This window comes from Lepisosteus platostomus, chromosome 9 (genome assembly GCF_059453375.1).
Source record: "Lepisosteus platostomus isolate fLepPlt1 chromosome 9, fLepPlt1.hap1, whole genome shotgun sequence".
Classification (NCBI taxonomy): domain Eukaryota; kingdom Metazoa; phylum Chordata; class Actinopteri; order Semionotiformes; family Lepisosteidae; genus Lepisosteus; species Lepisosteus platostomus.
In genome coordinates this window covers 3094697-3111219 of record NC_142619.1, presented here as the reverse complement: position 1 = coordinate 3111219, position 16523 = coordinate 3094697, and the positions used below count along the sequence as shown (strand labels likewise).

At 52.3% G+C, this 16523-nt stretch overlaps 2 protein-coding genes across 3 annotated transcripts in view; one reads left to right on the top strand and one right to left on the bottom strand.

Annotated features, from left to right (window-relative positions):
• The first annotated feature begins 56 nt into the window (after positions 1–56).
• Positions 57–16224, top strand: zbtb45 (zinc finger and BTB domain containing 45). Of its 2 annotated transcripts, XM_088646459.1 has the most exons (7): positions 57–1181; positions 5833–7023; positions 9805–9948; positions 11540–11713; positions 12713–12986; positions 14817–15160; positions 15268–16224. In XM_088646459.1, the coding sequence occupies exons 2-7, from the start codon at positions 5989–5991 to the stop codon at positions 15595–15597; spliced, it is 2301 nt and encodes a 766-aa protein (XP_088502585.1). In that variant the 5' UTR covers positions 57–1181; positions 5833–5988; the 3' UTR covers positions 15598–16224. The 2 variants fall into 2 exon arrangements, with proteins under 2 accessions (XP_088502585.1, XP_088502586.1); XM_088646460.1 differs by lacking the exon at positions 15268–16224 and having other exon boundaries at positions 61–1181; positions 14817–15262.
• Positions 13785–16523, bottom strand: part of LOC148654388 (vesicular glutamate transporter 1-like) — a 131309-nt gene continuing 128570 nt past the window's right edge. The window contains exon 13 of the mRNA XM_088646484.1: positions 13785–13964. The gene's annotated coding sequence lies outside the window, so the exon portion shown is untranslated. The remainder of the gene's footprint in view (positions 13965–16523) is intronic.

Sequence of the window (16523 nt, the reverse complement as noted above, 5' to 3'; positions counted from 1 at the left end):
ACACAACGTTTCGGCCGTGGAGCCTTCTTCAGGTGTGAGAGAGACAGGGCAGTAGCTGTCTCTCTCACACCTGAAGAAGGCTCCACGGCCGAAACGTTGTGTTCTCTTTCTTCTTTTTTTCAGCAGGGAATAAACCTATTACTTGTTCCTTTGCAGCCTACGCATGCTGACGCAGCTACCCACCTGAAAATTATATATATATACAGGAGATGTCAGAAACGTTGAGTTACAACATATTCAGTTAAAAAGAAGTTCGGAACTTGGTTTTTCAAAGGCTGTGGAGGACGGATAGTGACAGTTCTAGGAGAATCAACGTCTTCATGAGGAACGGCTCTTACTTTGATAAGACTGCTGGACTACGCGTAGGAGCAAGCAGAATGTGGTTCGTTACTGGAAAGTCAGAGCGAAAGGAGAGTCCTATCTGGTGTAAGATAGATATTGGTGGGGGAAAAGGGACAGCACTTTAAGGGATGGGATTTAGAAATCACTGCTGTCAGACCAAAAGCGACAGAGTCTGAGTAAATTAAGAATACCGCCTTTTAACGAGGTGAAAGATGGTACAGACTAGCACGACCGCCTGGGATATCGGCGATCGTCACGCAATGCCTGGCGTGCCCCGGATGCTGCATTTCTCTCAACCTTTTTGAACGGCCGCCATTTTGGCTCCGGAGCCTGGAGTCGGGGGGAACGTCTACAATGTAGGTTCGTAGAGCCAAGATGCCGGAAGCAGGAAGCCCAGTTTCACCGATCGTGAACGGGAGGCGGAGTTCCTGGTCGTGGCGTGATAAAAACACGGCAGGGCTGAGATGCAGAGAGAGCGATCGAGACCAGAGTCACGACGGCGAGCAGGGAGTCTCCGGTCTATGACAAGGACCCCCTAATCCCTGTTTATAAAACATCGTTTGAAATAATCTGTGCGGATGAGAAATTTGTACAAAATCACCGAGTCCGTCCGTCCGTCCGTCCGTTCCCCTCCCTCCGAGCCGCTCAGCCCCGGAGCCGGCAGCGTAAACAGTGTGAAGTGTTAATCGCGGACTAATTGTCAATTAGCGAGAGATTATTAACAAGAGAAATTAGTTTAAGGTTGCAAAGAAAGAAGAAAAGGAGTTTTTTTTTCTGGCTTCATTTTTAATTGAACTGCAGCGCCAGCTGAGCCTGAAACCTTGCAGACGTCTCTTCTCGTAAGTATTATTATTATTATTATTATTATTATTATTATTATTATTATTATTATTATTATTATTATTTATAGAGAGGCTACACGCATGCAAGCGAGCTATTCAAACAACACATTTTGTCTAGTAATGCTAGTAGTTTGAGCAATTTCCTAAGCATTTCCGTCGTTATTTTGTTAAATTCGCAGTCACATTCAATACCTAATTTTCTTCAGTTCCGAAATTCGTGACCGTGTTGAATCAATTTAGCCCGGGTTTGGTTTCCCTCTGTAATCTCTGTGTTACTTCGACTTGTGTCAAGATGTATGAGGAGAGCAAATCTCGTCCTGTATCTTACATTGCACAGCGGTCTGATCCACTCCTGTCTTTACAGTGCTGTCAGTGAGAGTCCCGGTGCACAGCAGTCTGATCCACTCCTGTCTTTACAGTGCTGTCAGTGAGAGTCCCAGTGCACAGCAGTCTGATCCACTCCTGTCTTTACAGTACTGTCAGTGAGAGTCCCGGTGCACAGCAGTCTGATCCACTCCTGTCTTTACAGTGCTGTCAGTGAGACTCCCGGTGCACAGCAGTCTGATCCACTCCTGTCTTTACAGTGCTGTCAGTGAGAGTCCCAGTGCACAGCAGTCTGATCCACTCCTGTCTTTACAGTGCTATCAGTCAGACTCCCAGTGCACAGCAGTCTGATCCACTCCTGTCTTTACAGTGCTGTCAGTGAGAGTCCCGGTGCACAGCAGTCTGATCCACTCCTGTCTTTACAGTGCTGTCAGTCAGACTCCCAGTGCACAGCAGTCTGATCCACTCCTGTCTTTACAGTGCTGTCAGTCAGACTCCCGGTGCACAGCAGTCTGATCCACTCCTGTCTTTACAGTGGTATTGGTTTCATTAAAATTCCAGGAGTGGGTCAGACTGCTGTGCACTGGGAGTCTGCTGTGTTTCTCGCTGTGTTGATGACCAAGTTCATCAGCTATGGCCGTGACATTTCTTAAAAATGTAGACTGAAGTTGGTGGTCTGATGGGAATAACCATCATACTGCAGAGTTAGTGTTAACTGTATACATTTGTACTGTGTGTATAGCCAGATGAATGCTTTCTAATTATTGTTGTTCAGACACCACTTTAACTCTGGACCTGTATAAATTAGTATGCTCTAGGTAGGTCAAGATTAATATACAATCAAATAACAGTATACAGAGAGCACACAGAGGCACTAGTGGAAACTGTGTGGAAAAGCATGGAAACCGAGAACAGAAGACTCTTCTTTACACAAAGGGTGGTGGGGGTGTGGAACAAGCTGCCCAGCCCTGTGGTTGAAGCCGATACCCTGGCTTCTCTCCAGACACAGCTGGGTGAGCTCCTCCAGTCAGGACAGGAGGCTCTTCTGTACACAGAGGGTGGTGGGGGTGTGGAACAAGCCGCCCAGCCCTGTGGTTGAAGCCGATACCCTGGCTTCTCTCCAGACACAGCTGGGTGAGCTCCTCCAGTCAGGACAGGAGGCTCTTCTGTACACAGAGGGTGGTGGGGGTGGGGAACAAGCTGCCCAGCCCTGTGGTTGAAGCCGATACCCTGGCTTCTCTCCGGACACAGCTGGGTGAGCTCCTCCAGCCAGGACAGGAGGCTCTTCTTTACACAGAGGGGGGTGGGCTGGTGGAACTAGCTGCCCAGCCCTGTGGATGAAGCCGAGACCCTGGCTTCTCTCTCTGAGGTTAGATGCCAGGTGTGCCTTTGACCAGAAGGATGGGTCTGACCGCCAAATCGCTGCTGACTGATGGGCTTTGGGCCGCAGTGGTTCTGCGACTGCTCGTCAGCCGACAGCGTTCTCCTGCTGATGCAGAGTCTGACGTGATCTTCCAGGCGACGGCTTGTTGATGTTCTCACAGTGCTGTCAATCACCGGGGTGCCTTGATGCTTTTAATTGATCTGCTTGGTCGTTGGGTGATTTGCTTACTGGCACTCAATCCTCCGATTCACAAGTACCCCACAGCGACTGCGGTGTCCCCCACAACTTCGGCATTCAGAAACCTTTACCGTCTCTACTCAGTGTGTTTCCAAACACCTCTAAATAGCCGTGCCCCCCCCCTGCAGCTCCCAGCTGACAAACCCCACTGGAGCCCAGCAGGTGGGAGCCTGGCCAGTACCTGGAGGGGAGACTCCTGGGAAAGCTGAGGCTGCTGCTGGGAGAGGTGTGAGTGGGGGCCAGCAGGGGGCGCTCACCCTGTGGTCTGTGTGGGTCCTCATGCCCCAGTATAGTGACGGGGACACTAGACTGTAAACAGGCGCCGTCCTTCGGATGAGACGTAAAAGCGAGGTCCTGACTCTCTGTGGTCATTAACAATCCCGGGGTGTCTCTCGACAAGAGTAGGGGTGTCACCCCAGTGTCCTGGCCAAATTTCCCCCCCTGGCCTTTACCCCTCATGGCCTCCTAATAACCCCCCTCTCTGAACTGGCTTCATCCCCCTGCTCTCCTCCCCACTGAGAGCTGGTGTGTGGGAGAGGACTGGAGCGTCATCCAGGTGGGGCTGCACACTGGTGGGGGTAGTGGGATTCCCCCTGACCTGGGAAGAGCTCTGAGTGGAGGGTCCAGAGAAGCGCTATATTACTGTTAGGATGATTATTATTAATAGGTTAGTTTATGACACCCCCACTGTCTTACACAGTCACAAAACTAATTTGTAATCCTTTTTTAAGGGTTAAATTGGTTATGTTTTTCAACTAAAAGACTGGATAACAGGGTAGCTGTGAAACTGAGAAATTGTTCCAGTGTTGATAGCAATTACAAAACCCACTGGACTGAAAGCAAATTTAAATGCATAACCTACATGAAAATAGCAATCTCTGGACTGCAGGGTTACAATATGACACAGACTGGACCAGTGATCTCTGGACTGTAGGGTTACAATATGACTCAGACTGGACCAGTGATCTCTGAACTGTAGGGTTACAATATGACTCAGACTGGACCAGCGATCTCTGGACTGTAGGGTTACAATATGACACAGACTGGACCAGTGATCTCTGGACTGTAGGGGTACAGTGTGACCCAGACTGGACCAGTGATCTCTGGACTGTAGGGTTACAATATGACCCAGACTGGACCAGCGATCTCTGGACTGTAGGGTTACAATATGACAAAGCCCAGACTGGACCACTGATCTCTGGACTGTAGGGTTACAATATGACCCAGACTGGACCAGTGATCTCTGGACTGTAGGGTTACAATATGACTCAGACTGGACCAGTGATCTCTGGACTGTAGGGGTACAGACTGACCCAGACTGGACCAGCGATCTCTGGACTGTAGGGGTACAGTGTGACCCAGACTGGACCAGCGATCTCTGGACTGTAGGGGTACAGTGTGACCCAGACTGGACCAGCGATCTCTGAACTGTAGGGTTACAACATGACCCAGACTGGACCAGTGATCTCTGGACTGTAGGCTTACAACATGACCCAGACTGGACCAGTGATCTCTGGACTGTAGGGGTACAGTGTGACCCAGACTGGACCAGTGATCTCTGGACTGTAGGGGTACAGTGTGACCCAGACTGGACCAGCGATCTCTGGACTGTAGGGGTACAATATGACCCAGACTGGACCAGTGATCTCTGGACTGTAGGGTTACAGACTGACCCAGACTGGACCAGTGATCTCTGGACTGTATGGGTACAATATGACCCAGACTGGACCAGCGATCTCTGGACTGTAGGGGTACAGACTGACCCAGACTGGACCAGCGATCTCTGGACTGTAGGGGTACAATATGACCCAGACTGGACCAGCGATCTCTGGACTGTAGGACTACACTATGATACAGTATGCAGTGAATACATTAAAAGGTATTAATGTTCATGTTCCCATATAAATACTGTACAACCTGACACACCAAACACATTAATAGTTTTCAGTAGACTCAGATACTTGCTATGCTGTGAAATATGTTCATTCAGGCACAATCTGTTTCTGTTTATGTGTGTATGAGGCCACTTTTTATCAGTATTTACTGTATATTTTGCACACAATGTTTCTCAGTGATCATTTGCTCATACAAACAAACAGGATGTGTTTTTTAATATCACAAATATTTCAGAAAAGATTGTTGTCTGTATGGCAGGTATTTATAGTTCTGTCTATAGAAGTATACATACACATATTTTATATATTATGTTCTCATGCATGTTTATATATACTCTCGGATGTAGTTATATTTGGAATGTGGTTATAATGTGTTTTGTATTAAACCCCTCTCTCTCTCTCAGTGCAGTGTTAATGTACTGGAGTGTCCATCAGTGTGTCTGTATGAACCCCTCTCTCTCTCAGTGCAGTGTTAATGTACTGGAGTGTCCAGTCAGTGTGTCTGTATGAACCCCTCTCTCTCTCAGTGCAGTGTTAATGTACTGGAGTGTCCAGTCAGTGTGTCTGTATGAACCCCCCTCTCTCTCAGTGCAGTGTTAATGTACTGGTGTGTCCAGTCAGTGTGTCTGTATGAACCCCTCTCTCTCTCAGTGCAGTGTTAATGTACTGGAGTGTCCAGTCAGTGTGTCTGTATGAACCCCTCTCTCTCTCAGTGCAGTGTTAATGTACTGGAGTGTCCAGTCAGTGTGTCTGTATTAACCCCTCTCTCTCTCTCTCTCTCTCTCTCTCTCTCTCTCTCTCTGCTCAGGAAGGGAGAGAGGAGCTCTGCTCATGCGGGCCTGACAAGGGGGGGACGATCCAAAGCAGAGCGGAGGTCGTCTCCTGCCCCCCTCCTGGCCGCGTGCTGAGGTCGGTCCGAGAGAGAGACAGAGAGACAGCCCCCCTCGTCCCTCCCCCCCCGGCCATGTCCTCCTCCGCCTCCTCCTCCTCCTCCTCCTCCTCCTCCTCGGCGCCCCCGGAGACGGTGCACTACATCCACCTGCAGAACTCCAGCCAGGCGGTGCTCGAGGCCCTGCGCTCCCAGCGGCGGGAGGGCCTGTTCTGCGACGTGACCGTGCGCATCCACGACGCCTCCCTGCGGGCCCACGCCTGCGTGCTGGCCGCCGGCAGCCCCTTCTTCCAGGACAAGCTGCTGCTGGGCCACTCGGAGATCGCCGTGCCCCCCCTGGTGCCGGCCGAGGCCGTGCGCCAGCTGGTGGACTTCCTGTACAGCGGCTCGCTGGTGGTGCTGCAGTCGCAGGCCCTCTGCATCCTCACGGCCGCCAGCATCCTGCAGATCAAGACGGTCATCGACGAGTGCACGCAGATCATCTCGCAGAAGAGGGCCGGCGCCGCCGCCGCCGCCGCCGCCGCCCCCTGCTCTTCCTCCTCCTCCTCCTCTTCCTCGGCCGCCGGGGCGCCTAAACACGAGGCCGCCGCCGGAGGAGGAGGAGGAGGAGGAGGAGGAGGGGGGGCGGCGATGAAGAGGGGCGTGGGCGGGTACCAGGCGGCGTTCGCCGGATTCGGGTTGGTGGTGGGCGGCGGCGGCGGCGGCGGCGGGGGGGGCGTCCCGGGTCACGCTGCGGACCCCGCCCTGGGCCCGACCCCCAGCCCTGTGGCCATGATCTCGCTGGCCGACATGGGCGGAGGAGGAGGAGGAGGAGGAGGGATCGGACCCGGGCCGGCCCTGCTCAAGCCCAGCCCGGCCTGCGCCAGCGACGTGCGGTACAAGCTGAGGGACCTGCTGGCCCAGGCCGCCAACAGCGGCGGGACCGCCAACGGGCTGGGCGGGCCGCCGGTGGGCCTGGAGCGGCCCTACGGGGACGCCCCGCTGGGCCCCGACGACGCGCTGGACAGGGAGGGGGAGCGGGACAGGGGGGACCGGGCGGCGGGCGCGCTGGCGCCCCCCAGTGCCGGCAGCAGCCACAGCCGCAAGCAGAGGCAGCCTGTCAGACTGCAGGTGAGAGGGGGAGGGGGGGAGGAGGAAGAGGAGGGAGAATGTTAGAGACGGGCTCACTGTCTGTTCCTCGGGCTGGGACAGGAGATCACACACTGTATTATTATTGAGAGACAGGCTCACTGTCTGTTCCTCAGGCTGGGACAGGAGATCACACACTGTATTATTATTATTGAGAGACAGGCTCACTGTCTGTTCCTCGGGCTGGGACAGGAGATCACACACTGTATTATTATTATTGAGAGACAGGCTCACAGTCTGTTCCTCAGGCTGGGACAGGAGATCACACACTGTATTATTATTACTGAGAGACAGGCTCACAGTCTGTTCCTCAGGCTGGGACAGGAGATCACACACTGTATTATTATTATTGAGAGACAGGCTCACTGTCTGTTCCTCAGGCTGGGACAGGAGATCACACACTGTATTATTATTATTGAGAGACAGGCTCACTGTCTGTTCCTCGGGCTGGGACAGGAGATCACACACTGTATTATTATTATTGAGAGACAGGCTCACTGTCTGTTCCTCAGGCTGGGACAGGAGATCACACACTGTATTATTATTATTGAGAGACAGGCTCACTGTCTGTTCCTCGGGCTGGGACAGGAGATCACACACTGTATTATTATTACTGAGAGACAGGCTCACTGTCTGTTCCTCAGGCTGGGACAGGAGATCACACACTGTATTATTATTATTGAGAGACAGGCTCACTGTCTGTTCCTCAGGCTGGGACAGGAGATCGCACACTGTATTATTATTATTGAGAGACAGGCTCACTGTCTGTTCCTCGGGCTGGGACAGGAGATCACACACTGTATTATTATTATTGAGAGACAGGCTCACTTTTCCTCATGCTGGGACAGGAGATCGCACACTGTATTATTATTATTGAGAGACAGGCTCACTGTCTGTTCCTCAGGCTGGGACAGGAGATCACACACTGTATTATTATTATTGAGAGACAGACTCACTGTTCCTCAGGCTGGGACAGGAGATCACACACTGTATTATGAGTTCCCTACTTCCTCTACCAGTAGGACTGGAACCCATTGTGATTCTGGCAGTTGTGGGAACTCTGGGATTAGATTTAGGAAAGAATGTTTATCTAATCCCAGAATATTTGTCTCAGTGCAGTAGGAAGTGCACCTCTGTCTCTATATCTCCCCACTGGCAGTGGGAGCACAGCCTGACCTCTCTGGGCAGCCAGGTCTACCTGTGTCCAGTGTGTGTGTCCAGACTGTGGTCACTGAGCCTGTTCTCTCTGGGCAGCCAGGTCTGCCTGTGTCGCCCAGTTTCTATGGCCAGGCTGTGGTCACTGAGCCTGTACTTCGTCAGGGTGTGTTTCTGTTTGCTGTTATTTATCTTGGTTAGATATTCAGCTAGTGTGTATTGTCTGTTTAGGATTCTGTAGCATTCCAGTTTATGTTGTGTTTTTGTGTGTGAGGTGTTGCTGTTTGATCTGTGCTGTGATGTGGTGGAGTCTGAGTTGTGGTGCTCTAGCAGTGCTGTCCTGAGGCTGGTTGTGTGTTGTGTGTGTTGTGCTGTGATGTGGTGGAGTCTGGGTTGTGGTGCTCTAGCAGTGCTGTCCTGAGGCTGGTTGTGTGTTGTGTGTGTTGTGCTGTGATGTGGTGCTCTAGCAGTGCTGTCCTGAGGCTGGTTGTGTGTTGTGTGTGTTGTGCTGTGATGTGGTGGAGTCTGGGTTGTGGTGCTCTAGCAGTGCTGTCCTGAGGCTGGTTGTGTGTTGTGTGTATTGTGCTGTGATGTGGTGGAGTCTGGGTTGTGGTGCTCTAGCAGTGCTGTCCTGAGGCTGGTTGTGTGTTGTGTGTGTTGTGCTGTGATGTGGTGGAGTCTGGGTTGTGGTGCTCTAGCAGTGCTGTCCTGAGGCTGGTTGTGTGTTGTGTGTGTTGTGCTGTGATGTGGTGGAGTCTGGGTTGTGGTGCTCTAGCAGTGCTGTCCTGAGGCTGGTTGTGTGTTGTGTGTGTTGTGCTGTGATGTGGTGGAGTCTGAGTTGTGGTGCTCTAGCAGTGCTGTCCTGAGGCTGGTTGTGTGTTGTGTGTGTTGTGCTGTGATGTGGTGGAGTCTGGGTTGTGGTGCTCTAGCAGTGCTGTCCTGAGGCTGGTTGTGTGTTGTGTGTGTTGTGCTGTGATGTGGTGGAGTCTGGGTTGTGGTGCTCTAGCAGTGCTGTCCTGAGGCTGGTTGTGTGTTGTGTGTGTTGTGCTGTGATGTGGTGGAGTCTGAGTTGTGGTGCTCTAGCAGTGCTGTCCTGAGGCTGGTTGTGTGTTGTGTGTGTTGTGCTGTGATGTGGTGGAGTCTGGGTTGTGGTGCTCTAGCAGTGCTGTCCTGAGGCTGGTTGTGTGTTGTGTGTGTTGTGCTGTGATGTGCTTGAATCTGGGTTATGGTGCTCTAGCAGTGCTGTCCTGAGGCTGGTTGTGTGTTGTGTGTGTTGTGCTGTGATGTGGTTGAGTCTGGGTTGTGGTGCTCTAGCAGTGCTGTCCTGAGGCTGGTTAGTATCGGTGTGGCTCAGGTCGGTGAGCCTCAGGACCAGCTGGCTCAGGGGGCTCTGTTTTGGGCTCAGCTCTTGGCTCAGCAGGGCTTTGTGGTGGTAGGAGTTTTGGTCGCTGTTTTTTTAGGTGTAACCAATACTTTAACTCTCTCTCTCAATTCAGTTCAATTCAAGGTGCTTTATTGGCGTGACCAATTAGTAAAATCACTGTTGCCAAAGCAAATAAAATACAATTAACAGAACTCTCTCTGTGTCTCTCTCTCACTCTCTCTCAGGTTGTGGGGGGAGAAGACATGCCCCCTCTGTCTCTGGTCGTGAAGGATGAAGGAGAAGGGAAGACAGAAGAGGGAGTGTTTGGGATAGAGGGAGGAGAGACAGGAGGAGAGACGAATGAAGACTCCATGGCAGCTTATAATCAGGTAAGAATTAACCCCCCTCTCTCTCAGTGCAGTGTTACTGTACTGGAGTGTCCAGTCAGTGTGTCTGTATGAACCCCTCTCTCTCTCAGTGCAGTGTTACTGTACTGGAGTGTCCAGTCAGTGTGTCTGTATGAACCCCTCTCTCTCTCTCTCAGTGCAGTGTTAATGTACTGGAGTGTCCAGTCAGTGTGTCTGTATGAACCCCTCTCTCTCTCAGTGCAGTGTTAATGTACTGGAGTGTCCAGTCAGTGTGTCTGTATGAACCCCTCTCTCTCTCAGTGCAGTGTTAATGTACTGGAGTGTCCAGTCAGTGTGTCTGTATGAACCCCCCTCTCTCTCAGTGCAGTGTTAATGTACTGGAGTGTCCAGTCAGTGTGTCTGTATTAACCCCTCTCTCTCTCAGTGCAGTGTTAATGTACTGGAGTGTCCAGTCAGTGTGTCTGTATTAACCCCTCTCTCTCTCTCAGTGCAGTGTTAATGTACTGGAGTGTCCAGTCAGTGTGTGTGTATTAACCCCCCTCTCTCTCAGTGCAGTGTTAATGTACTGGAGTGTCCAGTCAGTGTGTCTGTATGAACCCCTCTCTCTCTCAGTGCAGTGTTAATGTACTGGAGTGTCCAGTCAGTGTGTCTGTATGAACCCCCCTCTCTCTCAGTGCAGTGTTAATGTACTGGAGTGTCCAGTCAGTGTGTCTGTATGAACCCCTCTCTCTCTCAGTGCAGTGTTAATGTACTGGAGTGTCCAGTCAGTGTGTCTGTATGAACCCCTCTCTCTCTCAGTGCAGTGTTAATGTACTGGAGTGTCCAGTCAGTGTGTCTGTATGAACCCCTCTCTCTCAGTGCAGTGTTAATGTACTGGAGTGTCCAGTCAGTGTGTCTGTATGAACCCCTCTCTCTCTCAGTGCAGTGTTAATGTACTGGAGTGTCCAGTCAGTGTGTCTGTATGAACCCCCCTCTCTCTCAGTGCAGTGTTAATGTACTGGAGTGTCCAGTCAGTGTGTCTGTATGAACCCCTCTCTCTCTCAGTGCAGTGTTAATGTACTGGAGTGTCCAGTCAGTGTGTCTGTATGAACCCCTCTCTCTCTCAGTGCAGTGTTAATGTACTGGAGTGTCCAGTCAGTGTGTCTGTATGAACCCCTCTCTCTCTCAGTGCAGTGTTAATGTACTGGAGTGTCCAGTCAGTGTGTCTGTATGAACCCCTCTCTCTCTCAGTGCAGTGTTAATGTACTGGAGTGTCCAGTCAGTGTGTCTGTATGAACCCCTCTCTCTCACAGTGCAGTGTTAATGTACTGGAGTGTCCAGTCAGTGTGTCTGTATGAACCCCTCTCTCTCTCTCAGTGCAGTGTTAATGTACTGGAGTGTCCAGTCAGTGTGTCTGTATTAACCCCTCTCTCTCTCAGTGCAGTGTTACTGTACTGGAGTGTCCAGTCAGTGTGTCTGTATGAACCCCTCTCTCTCAGTGCGGTGTTAATGTACTGGAGTGTCCAGTCAGTGTGTCTGTATGAACCCCTCTCTCTCTCAGTGCAGTGTTAATGTACTGGAGTGTCCAGTCAGTGTGTCTGTATTAACCCCTCTCTCTCTCTCTCTCTCTCAGACAGAGGGCTATTTTGAAGAAGGGGGGGTGTTCGCTGATAGTTTCCTGCCCAGCTGGCAGGGGGGGTCGGAGGGTGAGCCGGATTTCCCTGCTCCGTCGCCGGACCTCTCCTTCTCCACAAGGGGGCGCCACAGCAAGCCCGGGCCCCCCTCCCCCCACAGCGTGAACAGCCAGGTGAGTGCTGTCAGTGACGGCAGAGAGAGGAGACCGCTGACTCTTGAAGAGAGTCCCACACAAGACAGTTCCACACACGACATCTGTCTTCTGAACACTTGACCCAGTACAGGGTCACAGGAGAGCAACAGGAGCAAGGCATGAGATTGGACAGGACACCAGTCCATCACAGGACACACACACACTCACACCAGGGCCAGTCCATCACAGGACACACACACACTCACACCAGGGCCAGTCCATCACAGGACACACACAGACACACACACTCACACCAGGGCCAGTCCATCACAGGACACACACACACACACACTCACACCAGGGCCAGTTTTCCCCGAAAACCAGTTACCCCAGCAGTGTGGTTTTGGACTGTGGGAGCACCCACGTCTCCCACATAACAATAGGGAGAACGTGCAGACTCCACACAGACAGCACTCCAGGAACTGAACGCAGGGCCCCAGCGCTGTGAGGCAGCAATGCCGACCCCCTGGACCGCTGTGACACCCCTGAACCCAATGGATCCTGTTACACTTAGAGAAAATAACACTTGTTACAGGTTCAGGGATGCAGTATTATTTGCTCAGCCCTTCCTGGGTTTTGGGAAAAACGCACTTCTGCACAGGATATGGTTGAAGCCGTGTTGTTAGGTACACACCTGAAAGCAAGGTGGGTGCTGTCTAATTCCGTGCCAGGGGGTCAGACAGTCTCGTGACTGAACACACTGATTGGAAGTTGGCTTGCCTCTGCATCACTGAGCACAGCATTACAAGTGCGAGTATTTAAAAAAAAAAACTGGTTTATTATGCTACTATTAAATGGCATGAAACTGCCTTTTGTATTTTTTTTTTATTTTATGCACATTGCACAGTAAAATTATTGCTGCAGTGGATGTTTTATTCCACAGGTGGGTGCGCAGCTAGATGTGGGACGTTGTTACGTCACTGCCTTGATCTGTTTTTTTTTTCTTACGGCTGCTTTCCGGTCTCTGTGCATTAATAGGTCTTGTTCCAGTACCCTGTGAGCCAATCGCAGTCCACGCAAGCCTATTTTGTGGGCGGGCCCATGGTGATTGACACTTCCCAGCCGGGGGTGGAGCCAGGGCAGCCGACCCCGCCCACGGCCCCAACAACCCCCGCCCACCACATGCCAGCTACTTCCTCCTCGGGCCCCGCCTCTTCCTCCCAGAGCTCGGAGACGTCCTTTGACTGCACCCACTGTGGGAAGAGCCTGCGCTCCCGGAAGAACTACAGCAAGCACATGTTCATCCACTCTGGTACAGACACTCCGGCCACCCCCTCTGTCTCCTTCACAGGACTGTCCCCTGCAGCGGTTACCAGCCTCTTCGTCCCCCTGAGTGTCCAGTCAGTGTGTCTGTATGAACCCCTCTCTCTCTCTCAGTGCAGTGTTAATGTACTGGAGTGTCCAGTCAGTGTGTCTGTATGAACCCCTCTCTCTCTCAGTGCAGTGTTAATGTACTGGAGTGTCCAGTCAGTGTGTCTGTATTAACCCCTCTCTCTCTCAGTGCAGTGTTAATGTACTGGAGTGTCCAGTCAGTGTGTCTGTATTAACCCCTCTCTCTCAGTGCAGTGTTAATGTACTGGAGTGTCCAGTCAGTGTGTCTGTATGAACCCCTCTCTCTCTCAGTGCAGTGTTAATGTACTGGAGTGTCCAGTCAGTGTGTCTGTATGAACCCCTCTCTCTCTCAGTGCAGTGTTAATGTACTGGAGTGTCCAGTCAGTGTGTCTGTATTAACCCCCCTCTCTCTCAGTGCAGTGTTCATGTACTGGAGTGTCCAGTCAGTGTGTCTGTATGAACCCCCCTCTCTCTCAGTGCAGTGTTAATGTACTGGAGTGTCCAGTCAGTGTGTGTGTATTAACCCCTCTCTCTCTCAGTGCAGTGTTAATGTACTGGAGTGTCCAGTCAGTGTGTCTGTATGAACCCCTCTCTCTCTCAGTGCAGTGTTAATGTACTGGAGTGTCCAGTCAGTGTGTCTGTATGAACCCCTCTCTCTCTCAGTGCAGTGTTCATATACTGGAGTGTCCAGTCAGTGTGTCTGTATGAACCCCTCTCTCTCTCAGTGCAGTGTTAATGTACTGGAGTGTCCAGTCAGTGTGTCTGTATGAACCCCTCTCTCTCTCAGTGCAGTGTTAATGTACTGGAGTGTCCAGTCAGTGTGTCTGTATTAACCCCTCTCTCTCTCAGTGCAGTGTTAATGTACTGGAGTGTCCAGTCAGTGTGTCTGTATGAACCCCTCTCTCTCTCTCAGTGCAGTGTTAATGTACTGGAGTGTCCAGTCAGTGTGTCTGTATGAACCCCTCTCTCTCTCAGTGCAGTGTTAATGTACTGGAGTGTCCAGTCAGTGTGTCTGTATGAACCTCTCTCTCTCTCAGTGCAGTGTTAATGTACTGGAGTGTCCAGTCAGTGTGTCTGTATGAACCCCTCTCTCTCTCAGTGCAGTGTTAATGTACTGGAGTGTCCAGTCAGTGTGTCTGTATTAACCCCTCTCTCTCAGTGCAGTGTTAATGTACTGGAGTGTCCAGTCAGTGTGTCTGTATGAACCCCTCTCTCTCTCAGTGCAGTGTTAATGTACTGGAGTGTCCAGTCAGTGTGTCTGTATGAACCCCTCTCTCTCTCAGTGCAGTGTTAATGTACTGGAGTGTCCAGTCAGTGTGTCTGTATGAACCCCTCTCTCTCTCAGTGCATTGTTAATGTACTGGAGTGTCCAGTCAGTGTGTCTGTATGAACCCCTCTCTCTCTCAGTGCAGTGTTAATGTACTGGAGTGTCCAGTCAGTGTGTCTGTATGAACCCCTCTCTCTCTCAGTGCAGTGTTAATGTACTGGAGTGTCCAGTCAGTGTGTCTGTATTAACCCCCCTCTCTCTCAGTGCAGTGTTAATGTACTGGAGTGTCCAGTCAGTGTGTCTGTATGAACCCCTCTCTCTCTCAGTGCAGTGTTAATGTACTGGAGTGTCCAGTCAGTGTGTCTGTATGAACCCCTCTCTCTCTCAGTGCAGTGTTCATGTACTGGAGTGTCCAGTCAGTGTGTCTGTATGAACCCCTCTCTCTCTCTCTCAGTGTTACAGTACTGTGTTCCTCTCTCTCAGGCCAGAAGCCCCACCAGTGCAGTATCTGCTGGAGGTCCTTCTCCCTGCGTGACTACCTGCTCAAGCACATGGTCGTGCACACGGGGGTCCGGGCCTTCCAGTGCAGCGTCTGCGCCAAGCGCTTCACGCAGAAGAGCTCCCTGAACGTGCACATGCGCACCCACCGCGCCGAGCGCAGCTTCTCCTGCGCCGTGTGCCAGCGCAGCTTCACCCATCGCACGCTGCTGGAGAGGCACGCCGCCACGCACGCGCAGCCCGGCCCCGCCCCCGGCAACGCCCCCGGCAACGCGCTCGGAGCCAGTAACATGGGCGGGGTGCAGAGCGACAGCACAGAGGGGGGCCGGGTATAGAGAGACAGGGGAGAGAGGGGAGAGAGACAGGGGAGAGAGGGGAGAGAGACAGGGAGAGAGAGAGAGAGACAGGGGAGAGATAGGAGAGAGACTGGGGAGAGAGAGAGAGAGACAGGGGAGAGAGAGAGACAGGGGAGAGAGGGGAGAGAGAGAGAGAGACAGGGGAGAGAGGGGAGAGAGAGAGAGAGAGAGACAGGAGAAAGAGGGGAGAGAGAGAGAGACAGGGGAGAGAGGGGAGAGAGAGGGGAGAGAGAGAGACAGGAGAAAGAGGGGAGAGAGAGAGACAGGGGAGAGAGAGACAGGGGAGAGCGGGGAGAGACAGGAGAGAGAGGAGAGAGACAGGGGAAAGAGGGGAGAGACAGGAGAGAGAGACAGGGGAAAGAGGGGAGAGACAGGAGAGAGAGACAGGGGAAAGAGGGGAGAGAGAGTGAGACGAGAGAGAGACGGGACAGGGGAGAGAGAGAGACGGAAGAGAGGGGAGAGGAGGAGAGAGAGAGACAGGAGAGAGTGAGACAGGGAGGCGAGAAGAGTTAGGGGAAGAGAGAGGAGAGAGGAGGGGGGATGAGAGAGGAAAAGACAGTGGAGAGTCAGAAGGAGGAGAGAGGGAGAGGGGAGAGAGAGAGAGAGACCCTTTCAACAGCGAGCTCCAAACACCTGCGCCGTTCTCACACTGTACAGGAAGCGAAACTGCTGCTTCTTCCTCTCCAGCACCAGAGACGGGAGGGGAGAGGACAGGGTGACTTTAAAAACAACAACAACACTCCTGCCGCGGGCAGAGACGATCCTGGGCTGTGTCCGCTGTCTTCTGTCCTCTCCACGACTGGGGTCACGGTACCCTCATTCCCTCCTCTCTCTGTAACCCCTCCTGACTGACCCCCGGTCACTGTGCTGGGCCTGTCCCACTCTCCGACCATTCCTCTGGGCAGGACCGGGCCCTGGTGTGTCCTCTCCTCCTGAACTGAACTCCCGTCCACATGCAGACTGTCTCTGCCCTCATGTCTGTGACCATTTCCGTCATCAAACTGAATAAAGCAGGCGCTGTCCACACCCCCCCCCCAGCTCTGCGTCTGTCCTGATGTCCACTCTGCTGTACTTCCTCACAGCCCAGTCTGAGACTTCACCTTGAAATTACACTGGGAGGGAAATATTCAGGTCACAGCTGTGGGACAGCTGGTTCTGGTCCGGTCTCGTTAGACCAGGAGGACAGCTGGTCTGGTGGTTCAGGTCCAGTCTCGTTACACCAGGAGGACAGCTGGACCAGCTGGTTCAGGTCCGGTCTCGTTACACCAGGAGGACAGCTGGACCAGTGGTTCAGGTCCGGTCTCGTTACACCAGGAGGACAGCTGGTCCAGTGGTT